General features: G+C 34.2%; 1 protein-coding gene across 32 annotated transcripts in view; it reads right to left on the bottom strand.

Moving 5' to 3' along the window:
* Positions 1-19,018, bottom strand: part of NRXN1 (neurexin 1) — a 1,116,221-nt gene that overhangs the window by 319,273 nt on the left and 777,930 nt on the right. For all 32 annotated transcript variants that reach the window (XM_054678383.2, XM_054678382.2, XM_054678385.2 and 29 more), the window contains one exon: positions 2,285-2,466. In XM_054678383.2, coding sequence (XP_054534358.1) covers positions 2,285-2,466 — 182 coding nt within the window. The remainder of the gene's footprint in view (positions 1-2,284; positions 2,467-19,018) is intronic.

Genomic DNA, 19,018 nt, shown 5'->3' with positions numbered 1-19,018 from the left:
AACAATGACAACAACAGCGACAACATGGAAAGAAATGACTTATCTCCACATAAAAGACTTGTTGAGTCTGTAATGTCTAATCACCTCTTCTAGGCAATGGGAGAAAGAAAATTTAATTTGACCAGATTTGAACTAAGACTGAGTCCCATTAGTTGATAAGGAGTGGGTAAGGCTGACAAAAAACAGTATTTGAGAAGCCCAGGAGGACACGGTTTACGAGCAAGGGAGATTTTGAAGATATCAAGTCCTAGAGAACGGGTGTGTAGAGACATGCACTGAATCCAAAGAGAACGACCAGGCAAGACCAAGATCGGAGATTCAGAAAGAAGAAGGCCTTCACAGTGCAGCTATCAGAAATCCATGGCTCGTAAAGGAGATATGGAGGGTGTTACGCTAGAATGGATGCCGAGAAAGTCAATTCTTTACTTATGACAGGACCCTAAGACCACATTTGACCAGAACTGGAAAGAAATACCTATTCTTGCAGTCTAAAACTCTTTGACCATAAAATAAACAACAGTGGTTTGAGTAATTCAATAACACAGCCCCTTGTGATTTGAGAGTGATCATTGTAGAACATTTTCTCAGAGTAAAAGTGTAATTGGTTATGGATCAATAAGTAATTTATTTTAGAAGGAAAAGGCCCTTGTTTTCATTTTTATTTATTTATTTTTTGAAGTAGCAAAGCTCTTAAATCAGAACTGAGCAAATACATTTTGAAAGTTGAGATTACCCTAAACAGCAAGATTCCTTACTGTACTAGTAAAATTTATCTTAACTGATCATTTATTTATGATGCCATAAAAATCCAGATGCTCTTAATTTTGATTGTTAGAAATTTGCTAAAAGGCACCTGAAATTACTTTTCCAGAGTTCCCCTCTTGAGAACTACATTTTAAATTGAAATTTTACTATGGTTCAATAATGGCTGTGCTGAGGGGTTTTGTTGTGTTTTTCAAGCTTATCAATGAATTCAGCCCTTGTGGTCAGTGTAAACTCCTACACAGCTTATTGGAAATTCCAGAATTCTAAGGCAAAATTAAGATTAAGAAAATAGTTTAATAAAAACAGAGAATTAAAAACTTGTAAAAGTTTGTGCTAATGTACTTTGGTGTTTCATGTTTTTCTTAATTATTTTAGAACTGGTACCCAATGACCACTTTCTAACAGGAAAGAACACGATGACCTAATCAAATGTCCTTTGGAGAGTGAGCACTGATAGAAGGAGAACTTCTATCAGTTCTTCCCATGCATGGTTGCTTAATGCATGGGAAATAAACTGAACCTCAAGGATAAAAAAGAGGATGGGGAGACTTTCCTGTTTCTTCTGAAATCTTCCAAAAGATAGACTTTAGACCAAGAACTATGATAATAAGAACCCTTTAGAAAAGTTTTTGAATATGTGACACACTACGATTTTTTGGATATATCAATAAAATATTAATATCTCTTAACAATAAAAGACACTGTGCTTCTTTACAAATAATGCAAGAAAATTAAGATTTAAAGAGTTGCAAACATACTCATTAATAATTTTTAAAACGCAGAGAAATAAGTGCCCCTGAACCCTAAAGTTAATTATGGCAACTTTCAAAGGAAAATGAAGCTTTTCATTCATGGCTATTCTTTGCTATCTATTATATGCTGAGTAAATTACTGTGGGAGGCTTACAACTTTAGAGAAAAGAGAATGGGCCCAGGATGTAAGTGGTAATTATGAATTAAAATGTATTTTCCTGACACTTACGTATCAAAATGAGTACAAAATGGCACAGAAACAATCTTTTTGCCATCTTGTTTCACATCCCCAAGTATCCTTAAACTATCCTTTCCTTCCTTTTATTTCATGTAGCTTCAGATAAGTACTTTCTCTAGTGAGCAAAGAAATAAAGACAGAATCCAGATCTTTGGATGTCACCAGTATTACAACCTCCTGCTTCCAGCCAGATGGTGTGGTATCTACTAGGCAATAACTTATTTTATTCATTTGGCAAGTCTGCCTAAAGACACTAAAATCACTCCAAAAAAATTTTAAAATTATTTTGAACACAGAATTAAGAGGAATTCACACTCCAAAAAAAAAAAAAAAAAGTTCGCATGGTAAAGAACGCGATTAACTACAGCAGTAGGTATATGGTCTTACTTCCTCTAGATTGTATTCATATTTCCTATAACAAAGTACTGGTTTCTGGGGGAAGGAAGCATCCAAGAAGCAAAATTATAAATTCTTTACAAAACGTTAACAGTAAAAAGTAAAAGCTGAATCTTATTCAAAAAGTACTTACTATATGCAGTTCTAGGTAGTCACCCAAGCCTGAAGAACTGTCCACTCGCACCAATACAGCTTCTTTCTGAACAGTGCTAAACCCTATGGCCAGTCTGTCTGCTCGTGTACTGGGTCGGTCATTAGGAGGCCACTTATACGTGATTTGTCCACCACCTTTGCTAAAGATATATGTCGTCCCAGCTGGAAAACAAAAATCAAAACCAATTAGTCCAAATACATCAAGTCTGCACATTAGCAAGTCATGTTATATTGATGTATCAGTAAAGTATCAACTCTACACACAAAACTATGGCAAAGTAAATTATAGATTTCAATCAAATGTGCTCAAGAAAGTGGACCAAGTTGTTTTAAAAGAAATGGAGAGGTAGCTCAGTTTTTAATACACTGATTACATTTACCAGTAGGGGTTTCAGAACAAATAGTAGGTTACTGTGTTTTCCATTGAGTTGGACAAGAATGGAATGTAATGAGGCATTATCTCTTCCTGCCAGTTTTTAAGAAATAGTTTAGTAGAAAACATTGACTGGATGCTTCCAAAAAGCAACAGCAGCACATATCAACTTGGTATTGAAATAGGAGCTGCATGCAGATGTGACAGGGTCATACAGCACAGTGGAGAAAGTCGCAACAAATGTGCTAGGAATCTAACTTTTATGGAAAAAGGATCTACTTACATGTGACAGATAACTAATGGATGAATAGCCACAAGCCCCAGTAGCCATGTCAAGAAAATACAGATAATAGATGTCATCCCTAGAAGTCAGGTTTTGTTTAACAAGCAACATCTAGTAGCTGTCAAACTATTCAGAATCATAAAAAGACCCGCATCCTCTGCCACCCCAAGGTGAATACAAGCCTTATAGCACTGAGAATAATGTCACAGACTCATTCTGTGAGTGTTCAAATTTTACCTTATGGTTGTCTGGTCAGTAAATTATCCAGCTTAAATGAAAAGAGTCTTTTTCAAACAAATTTATTCAGCATTTGATATGGTTTGGCTCTGTGTCCCTACTCAAATCTCACCTGAAATGGTAAACCCCATAAACCCCATATGTTGAGGGCAGGGCCTGGTGGAAGGTGATGGGATCATGGAGCGGCTTTGCCCATGCTGTTCTCATGATAGTGAGTTCTAACAAGATCTGATGGTTTTATAAGTGTTTGACATTTCCTCCTACACACACTTCTGTCTCTCCTGCTGCCTTGTGAAGAAGGTGCCTGCTTCCCCTTCTACCATGATTGTAAGTTTCCTGAGGCCTCCTCAGCCACGCAGAACTGTGAGTCAATTAAACCTCTTTTCTTTATCAATTACCCAGTCTCAGGGAAGTTCTTTATAGCAGTGTGAAAATGGACTAATAGAGCATTTGATGCACTAGTCTTACCTCAATGCATCATTCATTGGCCACCCATTTTGGTTCTATTATTTTGAGGGCCTGAATAGAACCAAAAAAGAAAGAAAAAAGATTGGATTTTCCCTCTGTCTTCTTCTGACTGCTTAAAATGGGACATTGTTGTTTTCCTGCCTTTGCAGCTTCTTGTTCTCATGCCTTCAAACCTGGACTAAAATCTACATAATTGTTTCTCCAGTTGTCAGTCCCATAATCGATACCCCTAGCTTTTCTGGTTCTCTAACTTGCAGACAGCAGATCATATATGATTTGATCATATATACATGATCATACATAATAAGAGAAAATATGAAAACGTAGGCCACAAAACATCTTGTATTTATAGAAAAATAGCTTGTACCAAGAGTAACATTTATGTGTAAAAGTTGTGTGTACAGCAGTATGTTTTCAAGAAAACTATACATTGAATTGCCATGATTATCAAGTTTACCAGTTAAATGGAGTTGACCTACTATCACATTTGTGTACATTTAATTAAACAGCTGACAATATTGATTGTGTGGCCATTTTTGGAAGCAACTCTTCTTTGTTTTCTGTTACAGACATTTCCACAGGCCTTTGAGAAATTCCAAAGACCTCTGCAATATGCCTATTGTACCTGATGCTTAAATAGGCCTTGGTATATAGACCTCTTCCAAGAAACATGTTAGGAGAAAATTGAATGCAAAAGTGATAAACATGAATACTGTTAAAATGCAAAGCTATAGAGGCTGTGCCTTTCTCTATTAATTTTGAGGATACCAATGCATGAAAACAGTTTATCTCTTTCAAGAGAGAAAAGGTAAGCCATATTTCAAAAGCACCAGTCAGTGCACAAAGAAAATTCAGAATATACAGAGTGTAGATCAGAAATCCCAGGGCTTTCCTGAGCCACTTATGTTCTACATCCTCAGAAGCTTCTTCATCATAATCTTTATAGGCAAACACTATTTAAGAAATATTTTTCTGCCTGGTAACTTTTGCAAATGATTAAGTATTAACTTTTCTAGTGAAGCCCATTGTTGATAAAAATAGGACAAGAACATAAAAAAGTGGAGATGGCTTTAAAAGGAGGATGTAGTGGTTATCTCTGAGTGCTGATATTTAATAATTAATTTTTTTCCTTTTTTAAATTGGCTTTGTTCTCTAATGACTATATACATTATGTGAAATAAGACAAATATTCAAAACTAGAGATGCTATTTAATGATATAAAACCACACATATCTAAGAATTCAGATGGTTTAAGAATTATATAAGTGTGAGATAAGCATTATAAAACAACATTGCATAGTAATTTTTAACTTTAAACATCACTTTCACAATTAAAAAAAATCTTATCTACTTATTATGGAACATAGGGCAGACATTACTTCCATGCTATATCTGAGGAAATTTAGTCATAAGGGGATTAACATGCTATCTAAAGTTCCAAACTTGGTTAATTGGCAGAGTTGGTATAAAACCCATATCCTGATACCTATTCCAGTATATATATATATATATATATATATATATATATATATATATATATATGACAGAAATATTTCTGTTATCATAACCAGGCAGTCAAGAAAAAGTTAATTGGATGTCAGTCTGAATTTATCAAGGCCAACTGTTATCATATTCTAATGTCTTATATCCATAAAGTGACATTTGCTCTTCATTATCATATACTTTCTTCTCACCTCACAATACTTTTAAAAAGAGAAAAATAACATCTAAATGTAAAATGACAGCACATTTAATATATGTAGATTAACATTTAGTTGGGTTACACTTCCCAAACCTATGGAACTATGAAAGTTTCTAGCACAATTACAGAACTTGTGGGTAATAATTTGAAGTTTTACACTTTCAGTAAGATAAGTGTCACAATACAAATACCATTACTCAAGATTTGATTTCATCTCAGATTTTAACCTTTTTCAATGACTCTAAAACTTGATGACTAGAATGAGATTAGCTAATCTGTCTTGTTTAGAATGACTTTACAGTTTTTTAGGTTTCACCAAAACAAAGCAAAAAAATCGCAACTACTGTTTGTCAAACATTGCCATTATTTCTAGTTTCCTTTTTTCCCACCAGATATATCCTGAGAGCAGTCTTTCTTAGTTTTTCTTCTGTATGCATGGTAGTGCATTGTATTGTACTCATCAGCACAATTTTATAATAAGCGAGACAATTAGATATCCAGTCCTTCCTCAGCTCTCTTCTACATACTTCTATAAGCACTCTGGATTTTTTTTAAAAAATTAACTTTGCATCAAACTTTACAAAATCTCCTATATTCTTAAAGCCCTCTTTTCACTGAGCTAGAAAATTACTCTCATAATCAAATATAGTGGGTTAGATGGCTTAAAGTTTCAAAATCTACCTCCTTTAACACACATCTTTCTGAACCAAGGACATGATGTACTTACTGAAGCAGAATAGCTTAGAGATTAAGAATGTGAACTCTAGACTCAGAGAGATCTGGGTTCAAATTCCAACTGTGTCATTTACTAGCTATGTGACCTTGGTAGCCATTTATTCTGTATTGGGATTCCTATTTGAAAAAACATGGGTATAGCAACACTATCTTATAGAGCTCTATCAGAATTAAATGAGATATTACAAAGTAACATTTAGTCCATTTCCTAGTATGTGATAAATGCCTAATACATTTTAGAGAAAATAGGTGTCATGTGTGAGGGCAGTTACGTGTGCTGTAAAAATATAAAATAATGAACACTGTAACATTGTTTTATTTTAATATGAAAGCCTTCAGAAAAGTTGGACATATTTCAAAGTTATGTCCAAGTCAAGTGACTTTCAAAAATGACATTCCTACCTTGTAATTTTTATTAATATTTTCAATATTTCGTAGCATGGATTAGGACTTTTATGTAAACTCATTATATCATTATTTATGTTCAGTAATAGTTGACAATGGAAGGAATATTAAATTGTATCACATGGGAGCTTTCATGAGAAAAAGAATATTAGCTCATCACCATAAAACATCTAGCATAGTAAGATTTATAGCATAATGCAAAAAAAAAATCACTTGACCATTAAATAAAGACCAAACTGACCAAAAAACCCTGCCAGCTAGCTTTTTAAAAATTTTATCTTTACAGAAACATGTTTTATTTTACTATATAAGTGAGTTAAATATGCAGTGGCAGTACATCTTAATCACAATTCCAATATAGAGAGGAACATAGAGGAATGTGTCACCTTTATTATTTATGCATGTTTCTATATGGCAAGCACCACCACATCAGTACCATGACTACTAATGGATTTACTGCAAATTAACCTTGACATCCATCAGATCGCTGAATGTATGAATGACTGAAATTTAAAGTGGTTTTCAGCAATCTCCACATTTAAGCTGTGCAGCAAACCTCTATTACTCACTCTAAATTCATTAACAAAGCTGGCTCTATCAGACACAAATTTAGCAATGTCAACATACTTTACACTCCAATAAATGTTTGTAAAAAATATACATGGGCTCCCGTATCTCTTGTTTAAACTGCCTGTGATGTTATAATCAGGGAATATTTTTAGATCTTATTGAACATGCTATTTACATATAGGGCTCTCTCCCCTCCTGTTCTTTCTTGCCAACTGTCCCTTGCCTAAGTGTGCCCACTTCAGCCTCACGTCAATTCTGCAAAGGCTAACATATTCCCTTACATAGACTGAAACTTTCTGAAAAAGAAAACCAATCAGCATGTACAGGTCTGCTCAATTATTGGTTGCTCTGGATCCTTGCTACATGAACAATAATATAATTATCTTCGGAGTAGATTAGCTTCTAACCCATAACATAAGTATATGAATAAAAAGGTTACTTTTTGAAAGCCTATAATTCTTCAAATGTCATCTTGTAGCCAACACGAAACATTCAGGCAATTATGTTTCTATTAATAAATGTAACAGGAATATAACACTTCCTTCAGTGAAAGTTTACAGTAAAAGCCAGGTACCCAGATGAATATTAAAAGTAAAGCATTTGTAAGGGGAACCTTTATTCTTTCTACAACCTTTTCCAGATGCTGTTGTTAATTTGAAATTTTCTGGAGAATTTCTACCTATATGGAGGAATTCTTTGGCTTAAGGTTCATAAAAAGCAAAAGCACAGAGAAGACCACATTGTATGCAAAAAGAGTTTTAGATCAGGGCAACATTTCTAAACTGATGAAACAGAATCTTAACAATCACTAAAACAATAACAAGTAAATACACTTTATTTTCCTTCTGAATTATTGTAAGTTCTTTGTAGAATCATAAGGAATTATTTCTTGAAGCTGAGCACTATAGGTTCCTAATTACTAAAATTTCATATAGGCATATTAAAAATTCAGAAAAAGTGAACATCTTAGGAGAAATTAATGGAATCAAGTAATGAGTTTCTACCTATAATATGTAACCACTTCTTGATTTAAAAATTAATTACAATAATTACTAATATTGAGAAGTAAGACACAGCCCTCAATGTTACCTATGCATGTAAGGGTGCAAAGACAAAGATGCTAGGAAAAGAAAAAGAAAATATGGACTATATATCATAAATTAAGACTTCTGGTGGGAGGGGCAGACAACAGAATTGGCAAATGTGTTATAACTAGCTAAAGAGATTGGAGAATTAGACAGATTTTTACTCACATCTTTGAGAAAGAGAATGGATATGCTCTTTATAAATGAAAGAAGGCAAGAAACATGACATGTCACAGAAATCGTTTAGGCATAGGTCCCATATTCTCAATCAGGTCGAAACAAAAAATGTCCAGAAGAATTTAGATAATTCCCAAATAATGAAAGCTTTATGGAAATAGTTAAGGATGATATTCAAGACAGCAACATAGGTCAACAGATACAAAGTTACAGTTAGATAGGAAGAATGAGTTCTGGTGTTCTGTTGCACAGTAGGGTGACTATGGTTAATATTATTATATTGTAAATTTCAAAATAGCTAGGAGAGAGGATCTGAATGATCTAACAACAAAGAAATGATAAATATATGGATGATGAATATGCTAAACATACCGATTTGATTTTTACACAACATATATATGTATTAAAACATCACTATAAGTGTGTACAATTATAACATGTCAATAAAAACAAAACACAATAAATAAATTTCAAAGAAGAGAACAATGGGAAGTTTGTCATATATAGCAAATTGTATGTTCTGTCAAAACTCTAGACTAAAGCATTTTTTAATTATTAATTTTTTTATTAAATAAAATTACGTTATTAAATTTTAAAAAATACGTTGTTGACTACTTATTAAGTCATATGCAAACTGAGCAAGACAGGGAGACTCAAACTTGTGAGCACACTATTTTCTTGCATTGGAATTTCATGAAACTGATACTGTCTAGGATCACTGTCCACACACTATTCCACCAAACACCAATCATAAATTTGGTTCAAGTTAATCCAAAAGATTCTTGAACTCTTGCAAATCAGACACTGTCATACCTCCAGTATCCAGGAGGACTCATTAGGTGTTAACAATTAATGTTTTCCAAATTTTTAAGGGGATCAGAGGAGGGTGAACCAGCTAGACTCCACGGTAGACATGGGAAGTCTGAAAGCAGAAGAGTATTCCTCTTCAATAAGCCAGCCCATATGAGATTAGGCTCTAGCCCAGCCAAGATACCATTTAAAAAAACAATTGTGTGTGTTTACTCAACAAGAAATTTTAATCAAAATAAAACAATTGAGAAAATGAAATAACTAAAAGTTACTGTGATTCCAATGAGGTCAAGAATCATTTCTCTCAAATATAATTTCAATAGTAATTATGCGCTTCAATAAAAAATGAATTTACCTCTACCTATTGGCCCAAACCTTTTCTCTAATAAAAATGTTTTTCTAATAAATGTTCTATATTTTCTATATTCTCTAATAAAATTGCTATATCTTAGAAAGAAGTATATATTCATAAATACATTTTATCACATTTTGATGTTTATAAAAAGAGTATGGTACATGAAAATAAAGTATTCATTCTTCTAAAAACAAGTGTATACCACTCTAATAAGTGAAATAATTATTTAAAATGTAAATAGATCCATGGCTGACCTATCTTGTCAATATCTTAGACATTCATTCAGAAACACCACCAATAGCAGCAAAGACTGCACACTGGACAATCAAATAGGCACCATTCATATAGAATGAGATGTTAATGATGTTCATTGATGTGGTATAAAACTATGACTCTACATAATCAATGATCAATGATTGATAGAGATTGTGCTGATTTGAATAAGTTATTCTCTTTTTTTTTCTGACATTATAAGGGCATTAACTAACATAGAAAACATTTCTAAGCCTTCCTATCTCTTGATTTGCTGATAAGTGCCAACTGTGTGAAAGGAGCTAAGAATATAAATTCAGAAACAGCCTTTTCTCTTCAGCAGATAGGATCTGTTCATTAAAGGTAAATATTAGGGCAAAATAGTTTGTGTGAGATGTCAGACAAATGGTGGTGTTCTGTTGCACAGTAGGGTTACTATGGTTAATATTATTGTATTGTAAATTTCAAAATGGCTAGAAGAGAGGATTTGAATTTTCTAACCATAAAGAAATGACAAATGTATGTGTATTTGTCAAATATTTGACAAATGTATGTGTATTTGTCAAATATTTGACAAATATATGGTATTCAACCACGTTATCATCTATTTTGGATTTTTAAACCGTTTTTTAAGAAGGTGATAATATTAAAAGCACTGATTAATGAAAACCTTAAGATTATCAGAAAAAAATGATAAGAAAAATCTATGTGTGTGTATGTATTTTCTTTTAGGTCAAAGTCATGTAAATAGATGAATAGTTTGAAATAATGTTCAACCCAATGAACAGTACTTTTAAAAATGTATGCAATAAGTGGTCCACTTAGTGGTATCTTTGCAACATATTTTCTTTTACAATCTACTTATTATTTTCCTGGCAAATGTGTCATTTAGAAGTATCCCCTCCAGGAACAGTTGAGTTCAATAGTTTGAGCTGCCCAGAGAGACAAACTTGTTTTGAGATCAAATTCAAAGTCCTGGGAACTGCTTAAAAGGCTCTTGGTCCAGGTTACCTGGCCGAGTAGAAAAACAAGTAAGTAGTAGAACTTTTGCCAATCAGATTAGAAAAAATTCCATAAAGACAGCAAAGTGATCTAGAATTAAAAATAAAACAAAGCAAAGTAATCCCACAACCAATAATCCTAAGAACATCAAATGCTTATGTCTTCCCTTCCGAAACTAGGCTCCCTCCAGCAGTAGGTGAACTTTATTAAAAAGTCTCTGGCAAGTAACTCAGTAATCAATTTGTATTAAAGCTATAGGCAGCAGGGATAGGAAGAAAAAGAATCACATCATCAGGAACTTTAAGAAAAATCTATTTTGAAGAGCATAACCTAAGTGTGCATGTTCCCAGTAAACTCTTAAAATTATTAGCTGGTCGGTAGAAGTTGTAGTTGCCTAGCAATGTCCTTCAACTTACTTATTTCAAAGGTTAATTGTGAAAATGGCTTTCATTAGGATTCAAGAGTCAAGAATTTTCTTTACTATAATTATGGTCTAAAAAATGTCCAGTTTAAAAAAAAAACTGACATAAACATAGACTTACTGCCGAAATACTCTTGGAGAAAAGTGAGTAAACTTTTCAATTTACAAATAACAAAACTGAGGCGCAGAGAAACCAAGTGTCTTCTCAATGTCAAACAGATGGGTGCAGGCTTGTACTTAACTCTATTCTTAGTGTTTTTTTTTTTCTATACAACAAAAAGCTAAGCTCAAATGACTAATTCTTATTTAGAAAAGTAAATTATAATTCACAAATCAAGGTCTCATTTCAATCATTTTAGAGTTTTTCTAATGATGCTTCCCTAGTCTGATTTGGGGAAAGTTTCTATAATGACACTTAACAGAAATGATTCACTCACATTCTGACATTTTTAGAGTCTATCCTGAATCTTTAAAAGGTGTGAGGTATCTGCAATGCTTTATTGTAAACATCCTCTCCAAACAGCCATCCAAGCCTTTGGCTTATTCTGAAGCTTCTAAATTGTGGACCAAAGACGCAGAAGACAAATTTTCCTTATTATTACCACAGTCACTTTCATTCTACACCAGAAAGGCTTTATGACTTTTTGGCAGTGACACTTCCTTTTGTCCTTAGCAATGGAATTAAATCCTTAATACAAAAGAATAGGTATTTATTTTGAATTATTTGCATCGCATAGTTAAATAGAAGGGACCATGCAAACAATAAAATTTGTAATAATTTTAGGCTAAAACCAGAACCTTAACTTTTGTTTATTTCCTAATCTTAGTTCTACTCATTTATCTTCTTCCTGCCTATCTGCTATACTTAAGTCATTCTTTACCTGACTAGGCCCTCATCATAACCATTTACTAATTATTTTGGACTGGAACAGAAGGGAATATTAGTTTTTGACTCAGAAATTATCTCAGACTAAGCTCTAACTTGATTTACCTAGGCATTCACAAATGCAATACACATTCTCCTCTCAAAGTCACTTTTACTTCTGCTGGTTTAGGCCTCTCTGCTGCACCTTGATTTCTTTTGTCATGCTTTCCACATTCATTCCAGCCAAGGTTAATTCTCGCCTTTCAACATCCACTAACTTATTTTTAATTTTTGAACTATTATAATATATGAGAATTGTCTTTTATTGAAATACCCATTTTAAAAAGTATGCATCCTGAAGAAAGGGATCTTGCTTTAATTCTAGGTGTCCTTATAAAAAATTATGTGCTTTTATTCACTTACTAATTATTAATAATGACCTAATACACTCCTCAAGCTAAGTCAGGACCACTGATTCAACGATGAATACCGTAAGACTCCTGATTCTGAAACAAGTATAGGAAGGATTTATTTATGTGATCCACCCCATGCCTACATCCATCAGCATGATGGAGTATCTGCAGCTATATAAGAAATTGGAATGATTTCACCTAATACAACAATCTCAGATAAGGACACAGATTGCCTAAATTATTCTGATAAGAAAAAACATTGTCGACTTATTTATACCTGGGTAAGAAATAAGTATTATGAAGAGTCATGGGACTCCTCAACCTGGTAATGGTGATCACATGAAAAGGAGCACCAGATCTCACAGTTTGCTTGAATAACATAGCCCAAAATTCTGCATATTTTACAGGGAAAAGCTGGATATACCTTGCTAGTCCTCAGGCTTTAATGATTTATTAATACTCAGAGAAATCTGACAGACAGCACCTTAACCAGGTGATCAAAGCTAGCATCACCAGTAATGAGACATATCAAATTCAGGTTCTCCAAATATGGCACACTGAGGACACTGCAACATTCTGTGCTATTTTTGGCAAAAATTCACAGTCTCAGTTTTAGTTTTCCAAAAATGCATAGTCTCAATCTAATCATAAGAAAACATCTAACAAACCCAAATTGAAGGACATTCTAGAAAATAACTGGCAGCACTCATCAAGAGTCGAGGGCAGGAAACAGAGAAAGACTAAGGAACTGTCCTAGATTAGAGAAAACTAAGAAGATATGACAACTTGATGAAATGCAAGATCCTGGCTTTGATAGTGGACCACAGAAGAGGGCATTAGTGGGACAATTGGCAAGGTTTGATTAAGGTCTGACTCTTACTTAATAATACTACATTAATGTTAATTTCCTGGTTTTAATCATTGTACTCTGGATATATGAGATGTTAACATTTGTGGGAGCTAACTGAAGACACAAGAAGACTCTTTTAATTTTTTATAACTTTTTTGTAAATCTAAAATTTCAAAATAATTTTTAAAGATAAATATATTAGTCATGAAGAGCAATTTAGAATCTCTCTCTCTCTTTTTTATTGAGACAGAGTCTCATTCTGTCACATAGGCTGGAGTTCAGTGGCTCAAACATAGCTGATTTGCAGCCTCAAACACCTGGGCTCAAGCAATCCTCCCATCTCAGCCTCCTGAGTAGCTGGGGCTTCAGGCACATGGCCACCATGCTTGGCGAATTTTTAAATATTTTCTTGGAGATAAGGTCTCACTATGTTTCCCAGGTTGGTTTCAAACTTCTGGCCTCAATAGATCTTTCTGCCTTGGCCTCTGTAGTGCTGGGATTCTGGGTGTGAGCTATAGTGTACAGTTTAGAATCCTGAATAAGATTCTTTGCCATGGGAATTCATGCAAGAGAGGTAGCTTGAGAAACACCTACCTCTTGAAATGAAGTAGAGTTTGAGATTTTGTTTGGCTATAAAAACAGGAGAGCATTTAGAGGTGGGCAGAAGACATTTAACTTTTGTTCTACCTAATAAATTTGCTTAACGCAGAGCTCTTTGTAAATAAATCATTATTAAGTCTTTAAAATGAACATATTCTAAAAATGCAAGTTAAAATAGAAATTGCCTAAGTAGAGTGGTCAACTCTGGGATCAGTTCACCCAAAAAGACAGACAACTTATTCATTTATTTAATTCTTTTATCAGAATGTCATTGTAAATATCATTGAAATTCTTATGAAATATTTTCCAGTCTTAAAACCATGTAGATACATAGTTTTAAGTCAGAATACATTTTTCCTGTCTTGTAATTAGAACTTCTTCACATTAGTGTGAGCTAATTCCTTCCCTAAGTTTGGAATCTAAGAGGGAAACTAGTGTAAACAAATACTTGTATGTGTAGAAATTGGCATACGTTTTGGGCTGGGTATGGTGGCTCACACCTGTAATCCCAGCACTTTGGGAGGCCAAGGCAGAAGGATTCCTTGAGGCCAGGAGTTTGAGACTAGCCTGGGCAACATAGCAAGACCCTGTCTTTACAAACTTTTTTTTTTTTTTTTTTAATTAGCTGGGTGTGGTGGCACACATCTGCAGTCCTAGCTACTTGGGAGGCTGAAGTTGGAGGATCACTTGAGCCCAGGAGTTTAAGGCTGCAGTGAGTTGTGATCACATCACTGCATTCCACCCTGGGCAACAAAGTGAGACCCTTTCTTAAAAAAAAAAAAATGAAATATTGTGGTTATGATGAAAAAGATGATCCAAAAGGCAGGGGATGGTGGTAATTATGGAGGAAGGACTCATATCTCTTCTAAGAAAACAAGACAAAAAAATCCTATGATAGATCATTTTTAGATTTCTTGAAAGTTTAAAAACCAGATGGCTTAGAGAGGTGGCAGGGAAAAACTCTAACTTAAATTAATGAGTGGGGCATTTTGACACAAACAAACAAATCAACAAAAAACAATGAGGAGACAACAGCAGAAATATATTGCTGGAGACAGAATACAAAGGCAATAAAATAGTATAATTTAAGAATAAAAACATCTGTACACTCAATAAATACTAATTAAGCATTTACTATGTATAAAGCACCATGCTAGATCCTGATGATGATAAAAAGGTGTGACATAGCTCTGAAATCCAGCTTTTTCTCAACTATCATGACCCATCCAAACACATGTCATTTCTTTCCTTTCTTTTTTTTTTTTTTTTTTTGAGATGGCGTCGCACTCTGTCGTCAAGACTGGAGTGCAATGGTGTGATCTCGGCTCACTGCAAACTCTGCCTCCCGGGTTCAAGCAATTCTCCTGCCTCAGCCTCCCAAGTAGCTGGGATCATAGATACGCGCCACTATGGCTGTCAAATTTTTATATTTTTAGTAGAGATGGGGTTTCACCATGTTGGCCAGGCTTGTCTCAAACTCCTGACCTCAGGTGATCCGCCCGTCTTGGCCACCCAAAGTGTTGGGATTACAGGCGTGAGCCACCGTGCCTGGCCCAGATTTCATTTTTGAATTTCTCTTTAATGTTTCCATTCTTAATACCATCCGCATCAAGTTAAAAATAAATAAATAAGTTTTCTAATAAATACTTTACTGAATGACTTGCTTTACTGACCTGCTACCTTCTTACCTCTTAATTTAAATCTCTTTTACAAATTAACACCAGTTTATTTTTTGAAATAGTATTGCTAATTGCTTCTCTATTCAAAGACCTTCAATGATTAAGTGACTGTCTCCCAAATTAAGAATTTAATTCTTATATAAATGGAAATTCTTATATAAATAGAAAGTCACTTTTTAATATTTTTTTTTTTTAGCGGAAGCTGATGCATTTTTAGATACCACTATGTCTTATCTCTTTGTCTCTTGAATTAAATCTCCAGATAAATACAGAGCTCAAATCACATAGTAGAAATTAGGACTATTCAAGGTCAGTGTTAAAAAGAGATTAGATAGGTTCTAGTATCTTAGTTTATTAAAAATTCTATGAAATGCAAATTACCTTTAACAAGGAGTCACATAAATTCACAAATGTAGAAAAATGTAATATTAATGTCATAAGAAAGACTGCACTTAATAAGTGTCTTGGTGATATTTTGCTATTTATCATAAATTGTGTCATTCTATCTTTATGAGAAATAAAACCATTTCTCATTTTTTTAAAATTTAAATTTAAGTTCCGGGATACATGTGCAGTACATGCAGGTTTATTACATAGGTAAATGTGTGCCATTTACCTATGTAATAGATATTGTATTACATATGTAATTGTATATTTATCACATATTATATATGTAATAAATTTATTACATATTATATATGTAATAAATTTATTACATATTGTATATGTATTACATACATAATTGTATATTGTATTACATATGTAATACAATATGTAATAGATGCACCTATTAGCCCATCACCTAGGTATTGAGCCCCACATGTGTTAGCATTTATCCTGATGCTCTCTCTCCCCCTGGCTCACTGACAGGCACCAGTGTGGTGAGCTCCCCTTCCTGTGTCCATGTGTTCTCATTGTTCAGCTCCCACTTATAACTGAGAACGTGCACTGTTTGGTTTTCTGTTCCTGCATTAGTTTGCTGAGGATAATGGCTTCCAGCTCCATCCATGTCTCTGCAAAGGACACGATCTCAGTCCTTTTTATGGCTACATAGTATTCAATAGTGTAATGTACCACATTTTCTTTATCCGGTCTATCATTGATGGGCATTTGGGGTGGTTCCATGTCTTTGCTGTTGTGAACAGTGCTGCAATTAACCTAAGTGTACGTGTATCTTTATAATAGAATGATTTATTGTTCTTTGGGTATATACCCAGTAGTAGGATTGCTGGGTCAAATGGTATTTCTGGTTCTAGGTCTTTGAGGAATTGCCACACTGTCTTCCACACTGGTTGAACCAATTTACATTCCTACCAACAGTGTAAAAGCATTCCTCTTTCTCCACAGCCTGGCCAGCATCTGCTGTTTCTTGACTCTTCAATAATCACCATTCTGACTGCTGTGCGATAGTATATGATTGTGGTTTTGATTCACATTTCTCTAATGATCAGTGATGTTGAACGTTTTTTCATATGATTGTTGGCAGCATAAATGTTTTCTTTTGACAAATGTCTGTTCATGCCCTTTGCCCAGTTTTTAATGTTTTTTTGTTTGTTTGTTTTTGTAAATTTGTCCAGGTTCCTTGTAGATTCTGGATAACAGACCTTTGTCAGATGGATAGATTGCAAAAGTTTTCTCCTGTTCTGCAGGTTGTCTGTTCACTCTGATGATAGTTTCTTTTGCTGTGCAGAAGCTCTTTAGTTTAATTAGATCCCATTTGTCAATGTTTGCTATTGTTGCCATTTCTTTTTATGTTTTTGTCATGAAATCTTTACCTATGCCTATGTCCTGAATGGTATTGCTTAGATTTTCTTCTAGGGTTTTTATAGTTTTGGGTTTTACATTTAAGTCTTTTTTTTTTTTAACTTTTTTAAAATTTTATATTTTAAATACATTTTGTCCTTTTTTTTTTTTTTTTTTTTTGAGACAGAGTATCCCTCTATTGCCCAGGCTGGAGTGCAGTAGCGTGATCTTGGCTCACTGCAACCTCTGTCTCCTGGGTTCAAGTGATTCTCCTGCCTCAGCCTCCCAAGAAACTGGGAATACAGGCATGTGCCACCACACTCAGCTAATTTTTGTACTTTTAGTAGAGACAGGGTTTTGCCATGTTAGCCAGGCTGGTCTCAAACTCCTGACCTCAGGTGATCCACCCACCTCTGCCTCCCAAAGTGCTGAGATTACAGGTGTGAGCCACCGCGTCCAGCCCATTTATATCTTTAATCCATCTTGAGTTAATTTTTGTATAAGGTGTTAAGTACGGGGTCCAGTTTCCATTTTCTGTATATGGCTAGCCAGTTTTCCCAACACCATTTATTAATTAGGGAATTCTTTCCCCATTGCATCTTTTTGTCAGGTTTGTCGAAGATCAGATGGTTGTAGATGTGCAGTCTTATTTCTGAGATCTCTAAACTGTTCCATTAGTCTATGTGTCTGTGTGTACCATGCTGTTTGGTTACTGTAGCCTTGTAGTATAGTTTAAAGTCAGGTAACATGATGCCTCCAGCTTTATTCTCTTCATTTAGGATTGTCTTAGCTATACAGATTCTTTTTTGGTTCCATATGAATTTTAAAATGGTTTTTTCTAATTCTGTAAAGAATGTCAATGGTAGTTTAATGGGAATAGTATTTAAACTATAAATTGCTTTCGGCAGTATGGCCATTTTCATGATATTGATTCTTCCTATCCATGAGCGTGGAATGCTTTTTCATTTGTTTGTGTCCTTTCTTGTTTCCTTGAGCAATGGTTTGTAGTTTCCCTTGAAGAGGTCCTTCACTTCCCTCTTTAGCTGTATTCCTAGGTATTTTATTGTTTTTGTAGTAATTGTGAATGGGAGTTCATTCATGATTTGACTCTCTCCTTGTCTATTGGTGGTGTATAGGAATGTTTCTGATTTCTGCACATTGATTTTGTATCTTGAGACTTTGCTGAAGTTGTTTATCAGCTTAAGAAGATTTTGGGCTGAGACATGGGGGTTTTCTAAATATAGGATCATGTCGTCTGCAAACAGAGACAGTTTGACTTCCTTTCTTCCTATTTGAATACCCCTTATTTCTTTCTCGTGCTCGTTTGCACTGACCAGAAATTCCAATACAATGTTGATTAGAAGTTGTGAGAGAGGGCATCTTTGTCTTGTGTCAGTTTTCAAGAAGAATTCTTCCAGCTTTTGCCCATTCTGTACAAGATTTGCTGTGCATTTATCATAAATGGCTCTTATGATTTTGAGATATGTTACATTAACACCTAGTTTATTGAGAGTTTTTAACGTAAAGGGATGCTGAATTTTATCAAAAGCTTTTTCTGCGTCTTTTGAGATAATCACATGGTTTTTGTCTTTAGTTCTTTTTATGTGATGAATTACATTTATTGATTTGTGTATGTTGATTTCACCTTGCATCCCAGGGATAAAGCCGACATGATCCTGGTGGATAAGC

The sequence above is a fragment of the Pan troglodytes genome, chromosome 12 (assembly GCF_028858775.2).
Source record: "Pan troglodytes isolate AG18354 chromosome 12, NHGRI_mPanTro3-v2.0_pri, whole genome shotgun sequence".
NCBI classification, from domain to species: Eukaryota; Metazoa; Chordata; class Mammalia; order Primates; family Hominidae; genus Pan; species Pan troglodytes.
This window is presented reverse-complemented; position numbering and strand designations above follow the sequence as displayed.